Source organism: Lotus japonicus, chromosome 3, assembly GCF_012489685.1.
Source record: "Lotus japonicus ecotype B-129 chromosome 3, LjGifu_v1.2".
Classification (NCBI taxonomy): domain Eukaryota; kingdom Viridiplantae; phylum Streptophyta; class Magnoliopsida; order Fabales; family Fabaceae; genus Lotus; species Lotus japonicus.
In genome coordinates, this window is record NC_080043.1 from 6,712,951 (window position 1) to 6,733,036 (window position 20,086).

A 20,086-nucleotide genomic window follows, 5' to 3' on the forward strand; every position below is an offset into this window, starting at 1 on the left:
GAATTAAAATAGCACTAAAAAAAGTAACTTCTCTTAGCTTTTTGTAGTTGTAAACCATAATTTTAGCTTTATTATGATTTTCCATGTATTTAAACATGCACGCAGTGTGCTATGTCAATCATGATATTATACTAAAGCATCTAGAAATGAGCTTATTGACTTGAGGAAATAATCCACCCCCTACTAGAACGATATGGGGATAGTGAGGTCATCATGATAATGTTGAAAATTCCAAAGGAGTAAAACAGGAAAGTAATATAAATAATTCACCCTACAAAAAGGAAAAAAGTTGTCCAAATGCAATATTTATGTCTGCTTGAAAATTGAAAAGAATGCTATTAGGTAGCAAATAATTTTCAAATAACTACGTTTTACAAGAAAATATTACAATGTCAGGGATGAAAAAAAACAAGTTACAATGTCAGGAACATGACATAGAGGGGGAAAACGAGATATTGTTGATCCTTAAACAATCTTGTTAAAATAAATTTAGAAGTAATTTTCAATGTTGTGTCTTAAGTTTATTTTATTCACATATTTATGATCAAATAATAGAAAAAGCACAAGCTCCACAATAACCAACATAAAACTAAAGACAGTTCTAGGCAAGATAACAAGAAAATGTAAAGAGTTACGTCCTCTAATAACACTACATTGCAGCAAACAAGACAACCTGGCAAAATTTGTATTCAGAACAAAAAAGAAAAGATATACTTGACAATCATTTTACAAATTACCAAATGGTTTACGTCTGATACAAGGCCAGAAACTACAGTTCTTAAGGTTTTTTGAAGTCCTCTTGCTTGAAACACCAATTAGGCCTTCTATTGTGCAGGTTTCTTCTTTGAATTGTTTATCCGACGAACCTTCACGAAAGCTTTTTGTAGATCCTTAAACAATAGAAAAGTGAGAATCATTCCAATCAGTCATGCTAAAAAAATTACCTCAACATGATATAAGAAATAAAAAAATACATATGGTATAGAACTATATGTGTAATTTCTTGAGCCAATTGATCCAAATCCAACAAAACTACTAATAAGCCTAAGGACAATCTAGCATGGAGAAGGGAGCAAAACTTGTAGGATCGCACATATAGCAATTTTGACAACATTACTTAGCACAACAAGCCCCAGACGACACTATCCTACAAGGATTGCCCAATAGTTCCCAACCTGTTTACTATGCTTGGGGTAAGTAATGAATGTAAAGTGAAGATGTCATTTGTGATCAATGACAGCGAAGTTTTAAATTGTGAAATCTTAGTTAATGGTTTCCAAATTTGGATCTTACAATTCACAAGTCAAGATCAGATTTCTTCAGTAAAAACTTGCACAATATAGCCTTTAATAATTTCTCTTGGACAGTTACTGATTTCTCTTGGACAATACAATAGAACAAAGTTCACTTAATCCGTAAAATAGTGACTTCCAAAATGATTCAGCAAACTTCAAATATCTGGGATAAAATATTAAACATACAGATGAGAAAAAATTATAATACTCTTGGAACAACAAGAGTTAAAGTTAGCCTCATGTTTACCTCAACAGGTTCACTTGGCATTGTCCCTTGAGTCCAAAGACCCTCCAAATTATAGTAAGCTCTAGCTTTTTCTTCAAGTGCATGAACAATCACTCTACCTGAACAAAAAGAAACGAAACAGCAAGGAAAAACAAGGCATGAAGAGAACTGAAATACCAAATTCAAAATTTATTTACAACAAAAATAATTAGAAACAATCACTAACACAAAATATATTACATTATCTTCAATAAGTGATTAAGCCCAAAGTCGAGCAAAGAGATTATTTTCCTTGATGCCTTGTCAATCTATGAAACTATACTAACTTTATATTTTGTATCATAGTGATGCCATACTTTGTAATTTCTAAAAATTCACTCTATGACTCTATCCCCATGTTGTATCCATGCATTCTAGGGATATTGACCTAATCTATAACCAGTTAGAGAGTCAACAACCTAAGTGAATTGTCAATAGTGTTATCAAATATCCGCCATGGCGGTTTTTAGGGTTTCCGCCATGGCCGATATCCCGCAATATTCTGCCATTATTTGTCATGTATGGCGGGATTTCAGCTTTCTGCCACGACTCGCCATCCGCAATTAACAACAACACTGAGTCATTCTATAATTATCAATTCTCAATACAAATAAAAAAGAAATCATCATCATATACCAGAATCAATGACAATCCACTTTCCTCCTTCTTCCCCTTCCACACTAGGTAGTATCTTTCGTACAACTCCTCTTTGTTTCTGCTTAGCCTGATGATTCCACAAAAAATTCAAACAAAAAATTCAATCAAAAAATAAGAAATTAAAACTGTTATCTCAATTTTCAAACCCTAAAAAGTTCCAATTGAATCAAAATCGAAGACTTACCCTGTAAACTAGGGCTTGAGCAATGTTCCTGACATGCCAGGTGGACCTACCGGTGGCGAGCACCATGAAATCAGCCCAATCACAGTGTTTGGGAGCGGGCATCACCTTCACGTCGTCGGCTTTAACATCGGTTAGAATCTTCTCGATCTCCGGCAGATCCAGAGGGAATTTTTTGATTCCTCCACCGTCAATGGTAGACAGAGAGGAAAACCCAAGGTGCTTCCATGGCTGAAGTTGAACAAGGGACTGTGATTGCGAACTCGTTCGAGCTCGTAGAATCGACCACATTGATTTCAGTCCACAGGGAGAAAATCGGAATTGCGTGAGGATGGTGCTGCGGGCTCAACGGAGGTGGTGACGGCGGCGCTGCGAACTCAGGTAGTGATGGCGGTGGCGGTATCGGTGGTGAATCTGAACTGAAGGAAATGGTGGCTTTTTGTTAACTGCCTCTCTTTTTGGGCTTTTGGCCCATTTACTTCATTTTTTTTTGAGACACAAAAGAGAATAAGGTCATGTTTGGAAGAGCTTATTTGAGCTTATCTGATAGCATAAGCGCTTATGTCAGTGTTTGAGAGAGCTTATGCAAACAGCTTATAGCCTACCATAAGCCGTTTTGAGCTTATTTTCATAAGCTATTCAGGATAGCTTATTAAAAATAGTTTATTCTTATATATAGCTTATTTTCAATTTATTTCAATAAATTTTTTAAAATAACTTATGAATAAGCACTTATGTTATAAGCGCTTATAGTCATAAGCGCTTAATTAAGTTGTTTTTCCAAACAGGGCCTAAATTAACTCAAATTAAAAAAGTAATCAAGATATTTGGATTTTCAATGTTGTACATTTTCATGTTTTTTGTAATTTTTTGGATTTAATTAGAATGAAGATAAAAGTGAATTATCCATGGGAAGATAGCTTGCATTTGCATTTCTCGAACAACGGCGGTTAATTTATGTAGATTCAGACTTTTGGCGCATTTTTTCGATGCTTGTTACTTTTAGTATAATGATACTATGGAAAGTGTAGTGAAATGGATATAGAGTGTGACGATGTAGTGGTAGTCAAGAATTGGATTAGTGGGATTGGAATTGGAATTTTATCATATCATAAATGTTGAGATAAGGGTTAAATGAGATAAAGGGTGAAAGATCTAATGTTTAAATCTTGAGAAAGACTAGGGTCATAAGGGTTAGATGAGATGAAGGGTGAAGGGTTCAGTGTTCAAATTCTGAGAATGACCAATTTAATAATATCACTGACAACTAACATTTGCATATAAAAAAATATATTCAGACATACGTGTATTACATTGAATTAAGAAAAGTCTTTCCTCATTTAAAAAAGAAAAGAAAAGAAAGAAAAGTCTTTCCTTGATTTTAGCTTTCATTGTGATTATTTGTCATGTATCTATACATAAACATGCATGCAGTGTTCTATGTCATTGTCAATCATGATATTATACAGAGAATTAGAAATAAACCTATTGACTTGTGGAAACAATTCACCCCCTACTAGAATGATATGGGGATGGTGATGACATCATGATAACGTTGAAAATTATGAAATGAGTAAAACAGGAAAGTCGCCATTAAAACAGTTACACCAAATCCATCACTAAACATTCACCCTACTTTTACATAGGAAAAAGAGAAAAAAGTTGTCCTAATGGAATATTTATATTTGCTTGAAAATTGAAAAGAATGCAGTAAAAAATTGTCAAATACCTACGTTTTATGATAAAATATTACAATGTCAGGGATAGGGATGACAAAAAAATGTTGCAGCAATTTAAAACATGACATAGCTGCTCTCTTGCACAAGTTTATTAGAATCTGTAACTCACCTAAAGCTAATTAGCATTATTTTAATGACTAAAAAAGCTAATTCGCATTATTTCATTTCATTTGGATTATAATAGTTTTAATAGCGAACAAAATTCAAACTTCGTATCAATAAGATGTAACATAGTTAAACTCTTTAAGTATTTAGACAAGATTTGATTTCTAGGCAGTTTTGTATAAAGGATAATTTATTGGGATAGACTATATATCGACTTAATGTAATTTCAAAATCTCGAGGAGATAAATCTAATAATTGTCGGCTTGAGAATATTTTGCAACAAAAAACATCTAAGATTCGACCCATCATTGCTTAGAAGGTAGGTGACTAACTTTCCATTTTTCTTTTTTTTTTTCTTTGGGTTACGAGTGTGCAACTTTGTAGTATGTGTGGCGCGGAAAGGGATGCCGGCACTGGCTGGTTGACAGTGACAGGTCAGTCAGCTTGTTTAGGCGAGGGAGACCCTTTTTATGCAAAGCTCTTGATGTAGCCAGGAGTCTTCTCCATGTTTGGGCACATTGAAGTTACTTGAATTGCGTGTTAGATAATAAGGATGCATGTGAAGGCTTACTTAGTACAAATGTTGAGTGTAATCCCGGGTTGAGGAGTGACATTATGAGAATCAGAGACATGTTGACTCATGATTGGAATGCCGGTTTTTTACATGTTTCGAGTAAGAGAAACATTGTTGTTGATGCTTTAGCTCATCAAATTTTAAGGGAAGCGTCTCTTATGCGTATTTGGAAGTTTCCCCCTCTCACACATGTTTTCCATTAATTTAACCATTATATTGATAATGAAAATCTTAACACACCTTTCTTCTTCATATCAAAAAAAAAAGCCTTATGACTTATGACTTAAGATCCAGACCAATATAATTTTAGCCGCATGTACTCATTTGCATTATTATTTTTTAAATACATCATCATTTCCCTACCCATGTCTCAAGATTAACGAACTAAAGAGGAAACTTGCATCAAGAGCTATAGCATACAAGTATTTTTATCACTTTAAGCAAAAGTATCTGAAGCATTTCTTTACAACGTGAAAGAAAAAAATGAAGCTGAATCTTGTCCTCCTTTTCCACACCAAAGTCACAGTTCAAGGTGACCCTTTTGGTCTTTTGAGATTTAGGACCCTTGTAAATTCACAAAAAACCGTGTAATTGAACAATAAAGCATTTATCCCTCCATTATTGATTTTGTAGTGGAATCTTAAATAGGGTTTCTAATTATTGCAGTCTCATGAGCGATGTCCCCAGCACTTGATAATAATTAATTAGTGTCAATCTAGTAAACATTGTTGTACAAATCTTGGCATAAACTTAAATAATTAAGCGAGCTTCAAAGTTTCTTTTGTATATATTTTTTTGGTAGATACTTTCTTTTGTATATATTGAACACAAATATGCTGTTCCTTTATAGGGAATTGTAATATCCTCAAATATATTAAGATAAGGAAGAATTATCTTTAATTCTATAAAGATATATTAATCACGTGGTCATCATATTTTGGCTCAATTTTTGTATAAAAAATTAAAAATAATAATCTCATTTCTCCTTTCTCTTTTTCTTTCCCATTCTTGACTTAACTCATACGTATTTAGTGGGTAAAGCCATAATAATACCCCTAAAGGACTCCTTCCAAATTCCAACCGGATCCGATCTTTGAAAAGCAAAAGCTTTGAGCTTGTATTAATAATTTAATAGAGTAATGCTATTCAATTCATATAAATAAGATTTGCATACATTCTTCACAATATTGGCGTTTGTCAATTTCCTTAATGAATTTCACTTCAATGAGAAGTTGGTAAGGGATGGGTAGTTTTGATCCCCCAATAGTCCTAAAAAATTGAAGGACTATAGACTAATTTAACTTATTGGATGTGTGTATGAAATATTAGCTTAAAAATTGAAGGACTATAGACTAATTTAACTTATTGGATGTGTGCATGAAATATTAGCAAAGCTTCTTGCTAAAATGGCAATAATGATTTTGGGTTATTTGATTTCAGTTACTCAAACAATTTTCATACGGGAAAGTGATAGAAGAGTTCAAAAGTAAAAAAAAGAGTGTGTACGGTTTAAGGTGAATTTTGATAAAACTTATGATATGATCAATTGAAAGTTTTCGAATTACGTGATAGGTAGATTGAGGTTTCGTGAAAATGGAGATGAAAGATTATGAAGAGTTTAAAAACTTTCTCAGTTTTTGTTCTAATTAATGGAAGCATATCATCAAAGTTCATACAAAGAAGAGTTTTAGGACAACAGGATCCTCTATTACTTTTATAATATTTTTTATATCGTATATGAGGTTTTGGGAAAATGTTAGAGAATCAGAGCAGTGAAAAGTAATATGTTTTACGATGTATGGTTGGGAAAAACAAAGTTGAAGTCTCGCATTTGAAATTCGTCGATTGCACATTATTGATAGGGGAAGCCCCTTCAAGAAATATGATATTGTTGAGAATTTAAGTATGAGTTGAAGTCCCACATTGATTAAGTATAGGTGAAGAGAAGACTGTCTAAGAGATGTGACCCATAAACCTGGATGGATGATAGCCTTGAGTTTTGACGCTTCACTTTCTTCTACATGGATGATATAGCCCCGGGTTTTGTTGCTTGTGATGGTCATGGTTAGGTTTTTGGCTTCAGCGGCCTCTTCCTCGGTGGAGGCTCTCTCTCCGATGATTGCAAGGCTTTTGGGCTTGCGATGGGCTCTTAGTCTGTCCACTGATTTGGGGTTTTGCTCTGTTTGTTTTGAGACCGACCGTCTCCAACTTTTTGAGAGGTGGATGCGAACTGTGAGACCCAAGTTTTTGAGTTGGAATAAACCGAATAAAATTTCTTTTCACGATTAATTTGATGTAACGTGAAGGGAAAACCTGAACAAGGGGTAAATGGATGGAATGAATTTGTGAAGGAGAAAGTTCAAGAAAAGCTAAAGATTGTATCAAAGTCGATAAGAGTTATAGCACGACTAATATTCGCATTTAAAACCTAGGACAAGAACTTTATGAAACAAAACTATGTTCCAGCTTTGGAACACTATAGGAATATAATTTCCAACAAACTTCCAGCTTTGGAACACTATAGGAAATTTTCCAAAAATCTTCTAGAGGAAAATAGGACTTTCTCTTATTCCTTTCCAAAACGAGCGTTTCGATACGAAACTCTAGGATGTACGAACGTCTGATTCCGATACTCGGAAGTTTGCCGAAACGGAATCCCTGATAGTTCAGAAACCCTAAAATCGACGGACGATGGAGACTTTTCTACTCGGGGCTTCAAATAAAGATTTCATCCGCGGACGCTCACTCTAATCGACGTTCCAAATCTTTCTTCAGAAGGAAGTTTCTGCATCCGAGGTCAATATCATAAAGTGCATAAAGTGCATTTTTAATGCCGGTAAGCATTAAAAACAAGCCTCGAAAACCAAAAATCATACCGATATTTCTTTGAAGAATTAGAAGATTCAGCGGGAAGAATATTGTGTCTAAAATACGTTGGAATCAGTAGGAAAAATCGGAATCGCGAAATTTTCATTTTTCCGCGTTTTCCATTTCCTATATATAGTATGAAAAATGAAAAAAAAAAACAAAAAAATTGCCATTTGGAGAGGGAGTGGCCGAGAGCTTGGAGGAGAGAAAGAGGAGAAGTGATTTTCGCCGTTTCTTGCCCGATTGCTTCACCGTTCGTTGCTAATCGAAGACATCGAGGTATAGTTACTATCTCTCACTTCTGATCGTCAGATCTGTCGACTTCTTCTATGTCTTTCTGTGCTCAAAGTTTTGAGCTTTTTGTAAAACTGTTCAAATAAGCTGATTTCAGTGTCTAAACTTATTCCCTGCATGCTTCTGAGCGTGTTCTGCGGATTAGATTTTGTCAGATGTCGACGAAATGCCGCCGGAATCAATTTTTGCATCAAATACCCATTTCTGGGCAAAGTTTCGTTCTTTACGCTTAAAACTGACGATTGAGCTTAGTGCTAGTAGGATTAGTCGTCATAAACGTCGTTGTTGACATTCCCATCCAATTTGTTTTTCGAAAATTCAGTTTTGAAATTCTGAGCTAAAAATATTGACCAAAATACCCCTGCGACAGTTTTTAACCCGATAATTTTTCTGAGAGTTTCCCTGGCCTAGATATCGCCTAAGAATACCTAGGAATTGATTTAGATCGAAGAAAAAGTTCGAAAACCCTATTTTCCATAGTGGCCGAAACCTATTTGCTTGGGTACCGTGTCCAAAAATAATTTTTGGGTCTCTATGACCTGAGCCATTGCGTAGCTCTTTCAATTGTCGAAATTTTGGCGCCGGTTTCGTGTCATTCCGAGTTCTGTAGCTCGAGTTATGCACGTTTTAGCGAATAAAGTGTTTTTGCACAAAACTTGAATCGAGTCAAAACTCATCCATTCGGGGAAAGCCCTTTCATTCGTGCCTAAGTGTTGTACTCTGAAGTTTCTTGAGCTTTGTCTAACTCTAGTTAGTATTGTTTCGATTATGTCGACTTAATTTGATTGATTTCTGCTTTGTTTGCTCTAAGGTTCGTTTGTGGAAACCTTGGGCTTGACTGAACAAGCTTGTGAGCGAGACCTGCACCGCGAGACTAGAACAACTCGAGGTTAGGGCAACTTACTTACTAGCTATTTCCTTGTAGGCGTCGATCAATTCGACTGGGTTATTGTGTTGATATTGAATATTGCTTGGATATTGTTTATCGCTTTATGGAAAAATGTTTTCTGAGAGGCTTCGGCCGTTTGCTGGTTAATCTAGGATGTGTTGGAATATGCTGTTTATGCTTATTGATTGCGCTGATTTAGTTATGCTATTCCACTTATATCTGTGATACTGATGAGTGAGGATAACGGGCAAGTCATGCCGAATTTTATGAGATTTTTGAGAGAGTTCGAAAGGACGAACGGAGTTCGGACCTTGTTATGTTTTAATGGATCGAGACCTTCTCAAGGAATTGTTTGGGATTATGGGATCCCTGAAACTTATAGGAAGTATTATAAGATTAAAAGAAACCTATTTTCTCAAGGAAAACTCATAAGACATTAATCAATCTCTAAAACCATTGAATAATGGTAACAACCTTAGATAAGAGCTTGGAGCTTGAATATTAGTTTGAAAGATGAGAAGGGTCGCCGAGTCCAAGTTTAGAAGAAACTTACAAGTTTCCGAGTATGTTGATACTCTTTTGCTCGATGAGCAGTTTATTGTTTGGCTATCTAAAGTTTAGCCGGAAATTATAAGTTTCCAAGTACTTCGGTACTCTTCGCTCGATGAGCAGTTTATTGTTTGGCTATCTAAAGTTTAGCCGGGAACTATGAGTTCCAAGTTCATTCTTTCTTCTTTTGATTAATTCATTTTGTCGCATAATCGACATTATCTTCGGCTTAACGGGCGCGAATCCTTATGTTCAACCCGACGGGTTGGACCGATTCGGCAATAATCGTTTGACACGCGTGAATCCTTATATTCAATCCGAGGGATTGGATCGATTCGGCGGTAGTCACTCGGGCACGCGTGAATCCTTATATTCAATCCGATGGATTGGATCGATTCAGCCATCGCCATATAAACTCGCGTGAGTCCGTGAGTTCAATCCGAGGGATTGGACCGATTCAGCGATAATATTTCGACACGCGCGGATCCTTATATTCAATCCGAGGGATTGGATCGATTCGGCGATAGTCATTAGACGCGCGCAACGTCCGTATGTTCGACTCTAATGAGAGAACCGACTTGGCGTTGTCATTTACTGCGTGTGCGAGTCCTTGTGTTCGACCCAATGGGTTGGATCGACTTGACATGCCTATTTTTGGGATCAACGTTTGAATTGACATTGCATGCATACATGCGCCCAATATGGAATTGTTGAGATAATGCTTATTGTATTGTTGAGATATTATTCATTGAATTGTTATTAGAGCCTTGATAACATGCTAAGTATATACCTTAGGGTAGGCAATACAGAACATATAAATATATATATATACAACATATATATATACATACCCCCTTATTCTTCACATGCTGTTTGTATTATCTACTATATTCCGTGAGTTGACCCTAGCGCCGTGGCTTTGTTTGTATGTTTGTGTTTGGGCGGTCGGCCTGCTGCCAGACGTTCAACAGATGATTCAAGAAGGTTCGTCGTTCGGGGAGGACCCGGAGCGAAATGACTACTACTGAGCCTTCGACGTGGACCCGGACTTCATGGAAGATCAGATGAGGGTCGAAGATAGTGGTGTAGGATATGGGTGGTTAGAGTTACTGATTTTGGTTGTCATGGTCATAGCTCTGATTCATCAGTTGTATTTTGGGGCAGGGTAGGTTCCCGACTATTAGCTTTTTGTGTGATTCTCTTCCATGAGGATCACAGGGAGTTTGTCGGGCGTAGGAAGTCTTTTGGAGGCCGTTTGGGGCTAATTTATTTTCTTGGAGGACTGTAGTTATAAAGCTTGTGACTCTGACTATGAGCCGCACTTATTTGCCCGCGGGCACTACTTTCAATTACTTAATATTACTTTCCGTCACTTGAGGACACTCGTGACGATGTTTTTAGTTGCAGCAAGGGCTGTGCTTATTTTGTATATTAATCGCTGTTAATTGCGATTGGGTTGAGACCTTATTTCGACAAGTCTTTTTATTTAAACAAAACAAAAAAAAAAACCTGCTTTTCCGCTTTATTTTATTTTTGAGTTACTAAAGTGACGCCACCGAAATCGGGGTGTTACACGAACATCTAGGGGAGCATCCTACATTGACTGCGACTGTCATAGTTTTCTGGTTTTGATTTGTTATTTTATCGTTTGTGCGTCGTAACGCTAATGATGTTGCCGATAGTCTAGTCAAACTATTTTTATCTTCAAGTTTCAGAGTCTGGATTAAAGAGGTCGCAGACAAAATTCTTCCACCAATTCATCATGATGTAATGCTCTTTGTGCCTTATACATACAAGTTGTTTAAAAAATAAAAATTGTTTGTTGATTTAAGCAAGTAATCCACGGGGCCAATGTTTTTGTCATACACTTATGCTATTTAGTTACCTTTAGGGCCCGTTTGGTGACCAGGACATGATAGGATAGGACAGGATAATAATCATATCCTGTTGTTATCTGTTGTTTGTTGCGCCAGCAGGATAGGATAACACTATCCTGTCTCTTATCCTATCATGTCAATCATGTGTAAAAGTTATCCTGAGAGGGGACTTAGGATAGAACAGGATAAGATACCAATTATATATTTTCTTTCAGTATCCTAACTCCAAATTAATTTATTTTAATATTTTATAATTTATCATTTATAATAATATTAATGAATAAATATAAAAATATTATTTTAACTAAAATAAAAAATAAATAAAATTATTATTCATAAATAGTAAAATAAAATACTAACTTACAAATATTGATTTATTAATAATAATAGACTAATTTAATATTTTCTATCTCCTCTTATTTAAAAATTATTTATCTACTTATATAATAATTTAAATATAAAGTATTTTTGAAATAATAATATTTTTAATTTAGTTAATTTTTATTGTTTATCACGTGTCACAACTAAGTGAAAACCATTGATTACAAATATTAATTTTTTAATAGTAATAGATTAATTTTCTATTTTCATCTCCTATTATTTAAAACTACTTATCTACTTATATAATAATTTATAATTTATATATAAAGTACTTTTGAAATAATAGTATTCTTAGTTTAGTTAACTTTTATTGTTAATTATCACGTGTCCAACTAAATGAAAACCAATTGGTTAACCGCATAATTTTATTTAAAATATAGGTTATCTTCAAAACAATAAAATAGGCTAATTAATAAAATTTAAATTTATTTTGTTTATTTTAAAATATAGACTCATTCATGAAAATGTAAAGAAATTAAATTTAATAGAATGATCAATTTTTAAATGTATTTTTTATTCAAATATAAATATGATATTTTTTTACTTATCATATCATGTCCTTATCATGTGCACCTCAAACACAGGATATGATAAAAGTCTATTCTGCTCTTATCATATCCTATTGTTATCCTATTCACATATCATATCCTATCATATCCTATCCTGACCACCAAACGGACCCTTATATTTCGATTCATTAATCATTGATAATATGTTATACAGCTAATTATTAACCTTAATAAGACAACTATCATATATTAGTCAATAATACTATTATTATGATAGTTAATTTTATCATTAGCTGTCATAATCATATATATTAGAGGGAGTAATTCTCACGGATAACTTGAATCCACAATTTGTCGCTTTCTTTCCAAATTTGGTACTTATTTGGCTGCTGATCATATATTTTTGGACAACAAACTTTTATTTTGTGGGAAAAAGCTACTACTAATAAGGTATGGATATTTAGTTATTTACTATTGGTAAGGCTCACTAGCATAGTTGTTTGTGTGTGAAAATTTTATGTGATAAAAGGCTCGATATTTTGATCATTGTACTTTGAATTCTAAATCCATATAAGTATAAAATATAATTGGCCAGTGGCAATGCAAGTCGTGTTCAATTCCTTATGATATAATGTCAAAGGAGATATAATCCATGATGGTGAGGTTTGCTCCCTTCTTTCATGGTGAGGTCATTTCGCACTTACTAATTAGTGGCTTTGAATAATTTTTTTATTTTCTTAATTGAAAAAATAGTGCCATTTGGGTCAGCTAATTTGCACTATCTTCATTTTTTTTCTTCTTCTGTTAGATGATGTTGTCGCCTTCTTTAGGTGACTAAATGTATGTCCATAATAAGAAATTTTCTTATGATTAATCATGATGGAAAAGTAATACTTAATTAGAAGAAAAAAATTGTTGGGTAACAAAGTAACAAAGATATATAATATCAGGCAGCTAAAATAAGATATATATATATATATATATATATATATATATATGCATGACAGTTGAATGTTGGAATTAACACGTTTTTTTACCAGAAGTTGGAATTAACACATAATAATATATTATGTGGAAACCTCTCAAAAGATAAGGAAAAATCACACACAATCATAGGAAAATATTCTTCCTAAATGGAAGAAATTACAACCTTTCTCTAAATTTAAGGAGAGAAGAATTTCACTCTCTTAAAAATAGGAGAATACAAGTTGATAAATTCATAATATAGATATGTTCTATCTCTTTCGGATGCTCACTCAAGCTTCTCTGGATGATGAAAAACTTAGGGGAAGAGTCTTCTATCGTGCACTGTATATGGACAGACGACGCACCAAAATGTATGTGAAGTGATTTCCTCTTCATCCTAAAAGCTACGAAAACAAAACATTAGTTTATATTGCCTTGACTTTTTTATTTTCACAAAAAAATATGGCTTTACGGGTTCACAATCTCTCACTTAAAATCATTGTTATTTGCTTTTAAAAATTTTCTACTTGTCAATTCCATGCTGCTATACTTTTCTTATAGGCTATACGAGGAACGAACCCAAAAAAACTTGTTAGGATGGGATGGAGGTGATCAAGGTCATGGAAGAAGAGATTATGATTAAACAAATTAGCTTAAAGTGACAATTTTTTTGTCCCTCTAAAATTTGGTCACTTTGGTTTTAGTCCATTAGTGATGCCAAATAAGTGAAATAGAACACGTGTTCGATGTCATATAAGGCTTATGAAAAAAAAGGCTTCACCGAATACGTAGATTCTTCTGTAGTCTCTCGTTAGGACGAAAATAAGAAATTTCAAATACTCGAATGCAACTTTACTTCGATAGTAACTAAATTCAGTTGACGATTTTGACAATTCAAAATCATGTATTCAAAAAGGAGAGCCTTGGGAACAAAGCTTTCCCAGGTAAGCTAATAATCCAGCAAGGAAAAACACATAAAGGAAATATTTAACCCAATCATTTTCTTCTCTCAAATCCATTAATGCTATTTTGATAAATTTATATTAAGTTTCTCTTTTATCTCAATTCCATCTTTTTTTTTTATTTGTCTTTTTTTCCATCTCGCCACTAATTATATCTCTGTCCCGCTTCCTCTTCTTTGTCTCTCACTTTATGTGAAGGTGAAAATAGTTAGTGAATGAAACATTAGTATCATTGAAGATGTAAGTTGGAACCCCCCTATGGCCCTATTTGGTAAGTAAAAGGTCTGATATGGAATCCTCTTATTGGTAATTTACTTGGCCGTGAAACCCTTATGCACCAAAAACAAAATCATGTTTGGATAACATTTTTTGCTGTCTGTTTTAATCCATTCAATGCAGAGCAAAAGTAAAACAAAAATGTAAATTGTTACTCAACTGGTATTCTCTGTACAACTGCAGAAATCAGTTGCTTTAACAACATATAAGAAGACAAACTCTGAATGCTACTCTTTTTTTCCCTTATTTGATTCTGTTTTTACATTAAACCAGAGTCTTAAATTACAATCCCAACCTCCATTGCGGCCGTTTCGACTCCCCACAAGAGCATTGCCACCGCAACTGCAGCTGCATCGACTCGCGTTTATTCACAATTCCGCAACATAACAACAACCATAACTACAATTTAAAACCCGGCATAAAATAACCTCTAGTAGTTCTCCCAAAAAACTGATTCCTCAAGCCGGAATAGTCCACTGTTAACTGCACATAACTGCCAAGAAGAAGAGTAGGAGCAAAGTCCATGGTTTCCATCAGAAAAAAGATCTGGCAGGTCAAAGAACGCAGCATCATCATTGGCAGAAGGAGAATTTGAAGACTCTTGAGATATTGATACTATTGATGCTTGATCTTCTCTAGTATTACAATTTTCCATGGAAAGAGTTGAAGATATAGATGTTTGCTCTTCTCTCTGGCTTGGTTCTGATCCATCTTCACAATGCTTATAGTCAGTGTTTGCTGCTTTTGCAGCTGCAGCTTGAATGTCCTTTGGAGAAGTGGTTGCTGGCCTTGGAAGCTCTTGAGCCAACTCAGGGAAATTCAGGAATGCTGATTCGCCTTTGATGGCTATGGCAGCTACATCATGAGCTCTAGCTGCCATTTCTGCTGTTGGGTATGTTCCAAGCCATATTCTTGATTTCTTTCTAGGCTCACGAATCTCACATACCCATTTGCCCCAGTTTCTCATCCTCACTCCTCTGTATGTAGGGTGCTTGCTATTGATATTGCTATTGCTTTCACTCTCATCACTTCTCTGTCTCTTCTTGCACTCCTTTGAGCCCTTCCCAGTTTTCATGTTTTGAGATGTGGTTGAATTGTTCAGTGAATCTGAATTTGATGATGATGTTGGTGATGTTATTGTTGAGGAGGAGGAGGAAGAAGAGTGTGTGCTAGAAGTTTTGGTCTCAGTAATGATGGTGCTGGAAGTGGTGGATGGGGCAGAGAAGTTGCTTTCAGCACCATTTCCCATATTGATGCGTTTTCCCATAGTAGGGACTAGAGAGTTCTATAAGAGGTACAGAAAGAATGAGTGAAGGGTGCATAAAAATAAATAGATCTGCTCGGCTCATGATTCTCCCTTAAAAAAAGGTTTTAGGTAAAGAAGAAAGTAAAAGAAAGAAGATAAACTAGAAAAACAAAAAAGGAATATAAAAAAAAAGTACGGTTGCATAAGCCATGAAGTGCTACCAACTTATTGCCTCATTGAGAAGTTGATTCTTGTTGCTGATGTGAAGATTGTATTGGTGAACGATTTATAAGTACCCTTGTGATCGTAAGTGGTGTATGGTACCGAAAGCATGTCCTGACCCGTGATGATGAATGGAGTTTGTGACCGCAAGTGATCTATGATACTAAATGCATGTCTTGATCTGTGATGGTGATCGGAGTTGAATCCATCCAATATTTTGGATGAAAAAAAAAAGTAATATCAATTGATTCAGGTATTACATATCTGATTTTTCTTAAATCGAAACTTGAGTCCGAGTATCTAAATGCAACAAAACATTACTTGTAGAATTAGTCCTCTCATAATATGAATGTTTTTTACTCGAAAAAAATTAACTCACATAGAGAATGCATGTGCTAACAAAAAAAAAATTCTACATTAAAGCTAATTTCTTTTCCATGTGGGAATTAACTAACACGATGCTAATTGTAAGGATTAATGGTACCCACCTTTGGTCTTTTCTAGTGTCCATATCTTACATTTGTTAATGACTTTCCATTCTCAGTTTATTTTCCATGTGTTTGAACAGTTTGTTGAGTTCTCTTGTCGATAACAACTCTTTGCTTTCAGTGGTAGGTCCCAAACCATGATTTTTGCATGAATGCTTTATAATTGTGGGTGGCCAGCTAGGTCCTCAGAGAGAAAATAAACAAATAAATAAATAAATATCCCCTTAATTTCATCAATACAATTTTAACCGTATAGATAACTCTCTGTTGGTGATTTAGAGTCATCAATGTATTTTAGTAGTAATGTGATCTACTATAGGCTGATGCAATTACGCGTTAGGCTCGGAATCGAGTCAGGTTAGTGCGGAGTGCACGCTCGGTGAGCCAACGCATAATTGACCGCGAATACGAACCGGGGTCCAAGGTTCTGAACAGTTGTGACCCTAGTTTGAAATTGTTTGAAGAATTGTGACTTTTCGGAACAATTGTGATTTTTCGGAACAATTGTGACTTTTCGGAAGAATTGTGACTTTTCGGAACAATTGTGATCATTCGTGCAAACTCAACCTTCTATATAAGGTTGCTTGCAGCCTAAGGAAATAGAGTACAGAAAACCAGAAACAGAATTCTGAAACAGAAATTCGAATCACAAAAACTCTCTACTTTCTTTATCTGTTCTCTTGTGCCAAGAAACGGATTGACTGTCAAGGATTATCCCAACAAAGATTTCGTGAACCCAGACAATTATAGGGTCGAAATAATTTGTTCGGAAAGTGGACGCTCACGATTCTTGACTTTATCTAGGATTATCACAACCAGATTTCTAACACTCTCTTGGTGACGTATATAAACTTTTAATCATTAGTTAACTTAGCAAATCAAATTTTTATATTGTCTGCTTGTTAGGATGTCCCCTTCAACTTGGCCCAAATTATGTCTTAAACTGACCTGGCCTTCTAGATCTGCAAGAAATTGTTCCAATTCCAAAATTATTATTACTTTAAAAATGCATAAACAATTTTGATCCAGTTGTGATCACTTGGCATAGCCAATGGTATCAAGACTATTGTCTCCAAATCGCTGGTGCAAATTCTATTACCAAATAGGTGTAAATTAAATACCAATTTTTGTGTAATTCACCAGTTGAGGGAGACCCACGTGGGTTTTGGTACAGAAGGAAGATGACAAGTGACGCAACACATACAAACAGAACTGTTCCTTCCAGTTTGGTATTAAAATCATTGTTGTGATCAGAGAACAGTAACATGTATTTTGTATATATATATTGCTAACTGTCAATTGTTATCCGTATATCGGTATATGTTTAACTATTGCCCAAACCTATCTTTCATCACAAAGCAAGAGTTTTTTTTTTTTGGTCAAACAAAGCAAGAGTTTAGACGTGTATTTACTTTAACACAAACAGTGCTGACATACACATGGTGCACATGCTTTGTGGGCCATTATTGGATCAAATGCCAGATTTTTTCTGGCTCAAGGGTCAACTCTAATTTGCTTCATTTTCTCCCTCTATTTCTGCTGATTTTTAAAATCAAGGACCAACTTGTTTTTATATAGTAGAAAGATCAAGTTTAGACGCTAAAGAAAAATGTTAAGTGAAGATTTACCTGCAAGAGGGAGGAAATTAAACAATAAAACAGTGCTGGCATAGAAAAAAAATGGGGCTAAAGAGTGATCGGTTCATAAATAATACATGCATGCTGGCTTGATTTCCATTAACCAAAGTCTTTACATCGTGTTATATGAAGAAAAAATAACGTTAGAAGAGTTAGTTTCATCATGAAGTGAATGTTCCTACTCAACAATATTATGCAAATAGGACTTGGACCACCAATCCGCCCATGAACTCGTTTGTTGATCAATTCGGTTAGTTACCGTCAAAAACTGGTTGAACTAGTTTGATATCAATGAAAATCCGTCAACAATTGACAAAAAAACCAAATTGAGAGGTCATTTTCATTTTGATTTTTTTAATGTAAAATGATAACATTTCTTATTTATTCTTAATTAATATCTTGAGTTGTATACATATATTATATAATAGTGAATAATATTAAACATACTATTTAATTACTACCCATTTTATCATGGTTCAATCATCAAATCTTGAATTAGTGTTCCAGCCGATTCACTGATGAGTCCTGTATTCAATACATTCTACTTGAACACAATTACCTCTTATATATAGAGCATATATTAGAAATTAGTAAAGATTAATGGGTAGAACAAATAAATAGAAGAATTTTGGGAACTACCAGAAGTTAAGTAACTAGTTAACGGCTTTGACATTTTTCCTTAATGGGGTAGGTTCAACAATTATCCATTTCAGGAAAAATTAAATGAGTATAGGTAGCTTGGTGTGCAATAAACTAAGGTGCTTAATTTGATTCTAGAGTTATTTTATTTTTAAAAGCAGGCAATTGTGTTTGTAGCTATCTTGTTAACGAGGAATCCACTCACCTTACTCCAATTCTGTGTTCCATGCCGTTAAGAGGAAAAAGAATTAAACTGAAAGACAACTAAACAACATTAATAAATTCTTGTAAGGGCTAATAATTTGAGAATGTTTGTTTTTTCCCTTTTCTTCTCACCTACCTACTCACCAATTTAGTATACTTAAGCATGACTGGGGTGGGGGTTAGTGCAAAAAATAAAAAATTGTGAGGAGAACATTTTCACAAATTTTCAATACATTCGTTTTTCTGAAATTCTTTTAGTGCTATTTTTAAATTTTGAGCCTAATATATATTAAATATAATTTTTTTTATGGTTACAAAGAAAGAGAACAAAACAAACAAGCTAGGCTAACACATCCAAACGTAAACGTAAGAACGGAACCACAAAGAAAGGAGGAGAAGTTAACATGTCAGTTCCCACGACCGATCCCGATATTTTGTAGGTCCTGGGCAAATAATAAAAATGGACCCCAATAATTTTTTTAAAGAACATTATCTATTTAAATTATAAATAGCATCAACAACTTCAAAAATATGTGACTAACATAAACAAAATATCATATTCTAGTCAATATAATCCAAAAAAAAAATTTAACTACTTAAAAAAAGCCTCTCTCCTAACATTTTTTGAAGTAAAATTTTCGATCAAGTTTCATATTGTATATTCTCCAACATATTATTCTCAATTGCTGTCAATGCTAACCCACTAAGCGTTTTCAAAAGTTAATTGGTTCACCAATTAATATCCACTTATCTAGTAAATTAGGGAGAAGAACCCAAGGAAACTTTCCACATTCCAATGCTAATTAAGCTCTTAAAAAACCGCTATATATAATTAATGTCCGGAATTATTAACTAGCAATGCGTTGGTTCGCTTGGCAACGCATCTCCTGGCCATGCAGCTCTCGTCTCGCGGGTTCGAATCCCAAGGACCCAACTTTGCTTTTCCATTGAACTAGCTCACTATATTAGAATATTTTCGAACATTAATAATTTATATATTTTGAAATATATCTCACAAATTTTTTTTGAGGCCCCTTCTTTTAGGAGGCCCTGGGTTGTGGGCCTGTGCACAGGCCCAAGGCCGGCCCTGTTAGTTCCAAGCTAACATCAATCTTACGAATTGTATCACGGGCCTAGAACGTAGTCACTTCTGTATTGTAACCAAGAATCTCCAAAACCTCTTGCAATCTGATGCACGAACAACCTCTTTATATTTCAAATCTCATGCATGATGTAATCCATTACCAATAAATGATAAGAAAT

The 20,086-nt window shown here is 34.6% G+C and overlaps 2 protein-coding genes across 2 annotated transcripts; both read right to left on the minus strand.

The window, feature by feature from the left end:
* Positions 1-622: 622 nt before the first annotated feature.
* On the minus strand, positions 623-2,846 carry LOC130749307 (protein Iojap-related, mitochondrial). The gene is made up of 4 exons (XM_057602642.1): positions 2,402-2,846; positions 2,197-2,284; positions 1,543-1,640; positions 623-890 (listed from the first exon to the last, which is right to left on the minus strand). The coding sequence occupies exons 1-4, from the start codon at positions 2,687-2,689 to the stop codon at positions 825-827; spliced, it is 540 nt and encodes a 179-aa protein (XP_057458625.1). The 5' UTR covers positions 2,690-2,846; the 3' UTR covers positions 623-824.
* Positions 2,847-14,518: 11,672 nt separating this feature from the next.
* Positions 14,519-15,712, minus strand: LOC130749620 (ethylene-responsive transcription factor ERF039-like). The gene has a single exon (XM_057602998.1). The coding sequence runs from the start codon at positions 15,652-15,654 to the stop codon at positions 14,818-14,820; it is 837 nt and encodes a 278-aa protein (XP_057458981.1). The 5' UTR covers positions 15,655-15,712; the 3' UTR covers positions 14,519-14,817.
* Between the last annotated feature and the right edge of the window lie 4,374 nt (positions 15,713-20,086).

Coding starts and splice junctions, on each gene's coding strand:
- LOC130749307 (XM_057602642.1), bottom strand. CDS start 2,689: ATGTGGTCGATTCTACGAGCTCGAACGAGTTCGCAATCACAGTCCCTT. Junction 2,285..2,401: donor CTCAAGCCCTAGTTTACAGG/GTAAGTCTTCGA, acceptor TGGAATCATCAG/GCTAAGCAGAAACAAAGAGG. Junction 1,641..2,196: donor GTGGATTGTCATTGATTCTG/GTATATGATGAT, acceptor CTTTTTGTTCAG/GTAGAGTGATTGTTCATGCA.
- LOC130749620 (XM_057602998.1), bottom strand. CDS start 15,654: ATGGGAAAACGCATCAATATGGGAAATGGTGCTGAAAGCAACTTCTCT.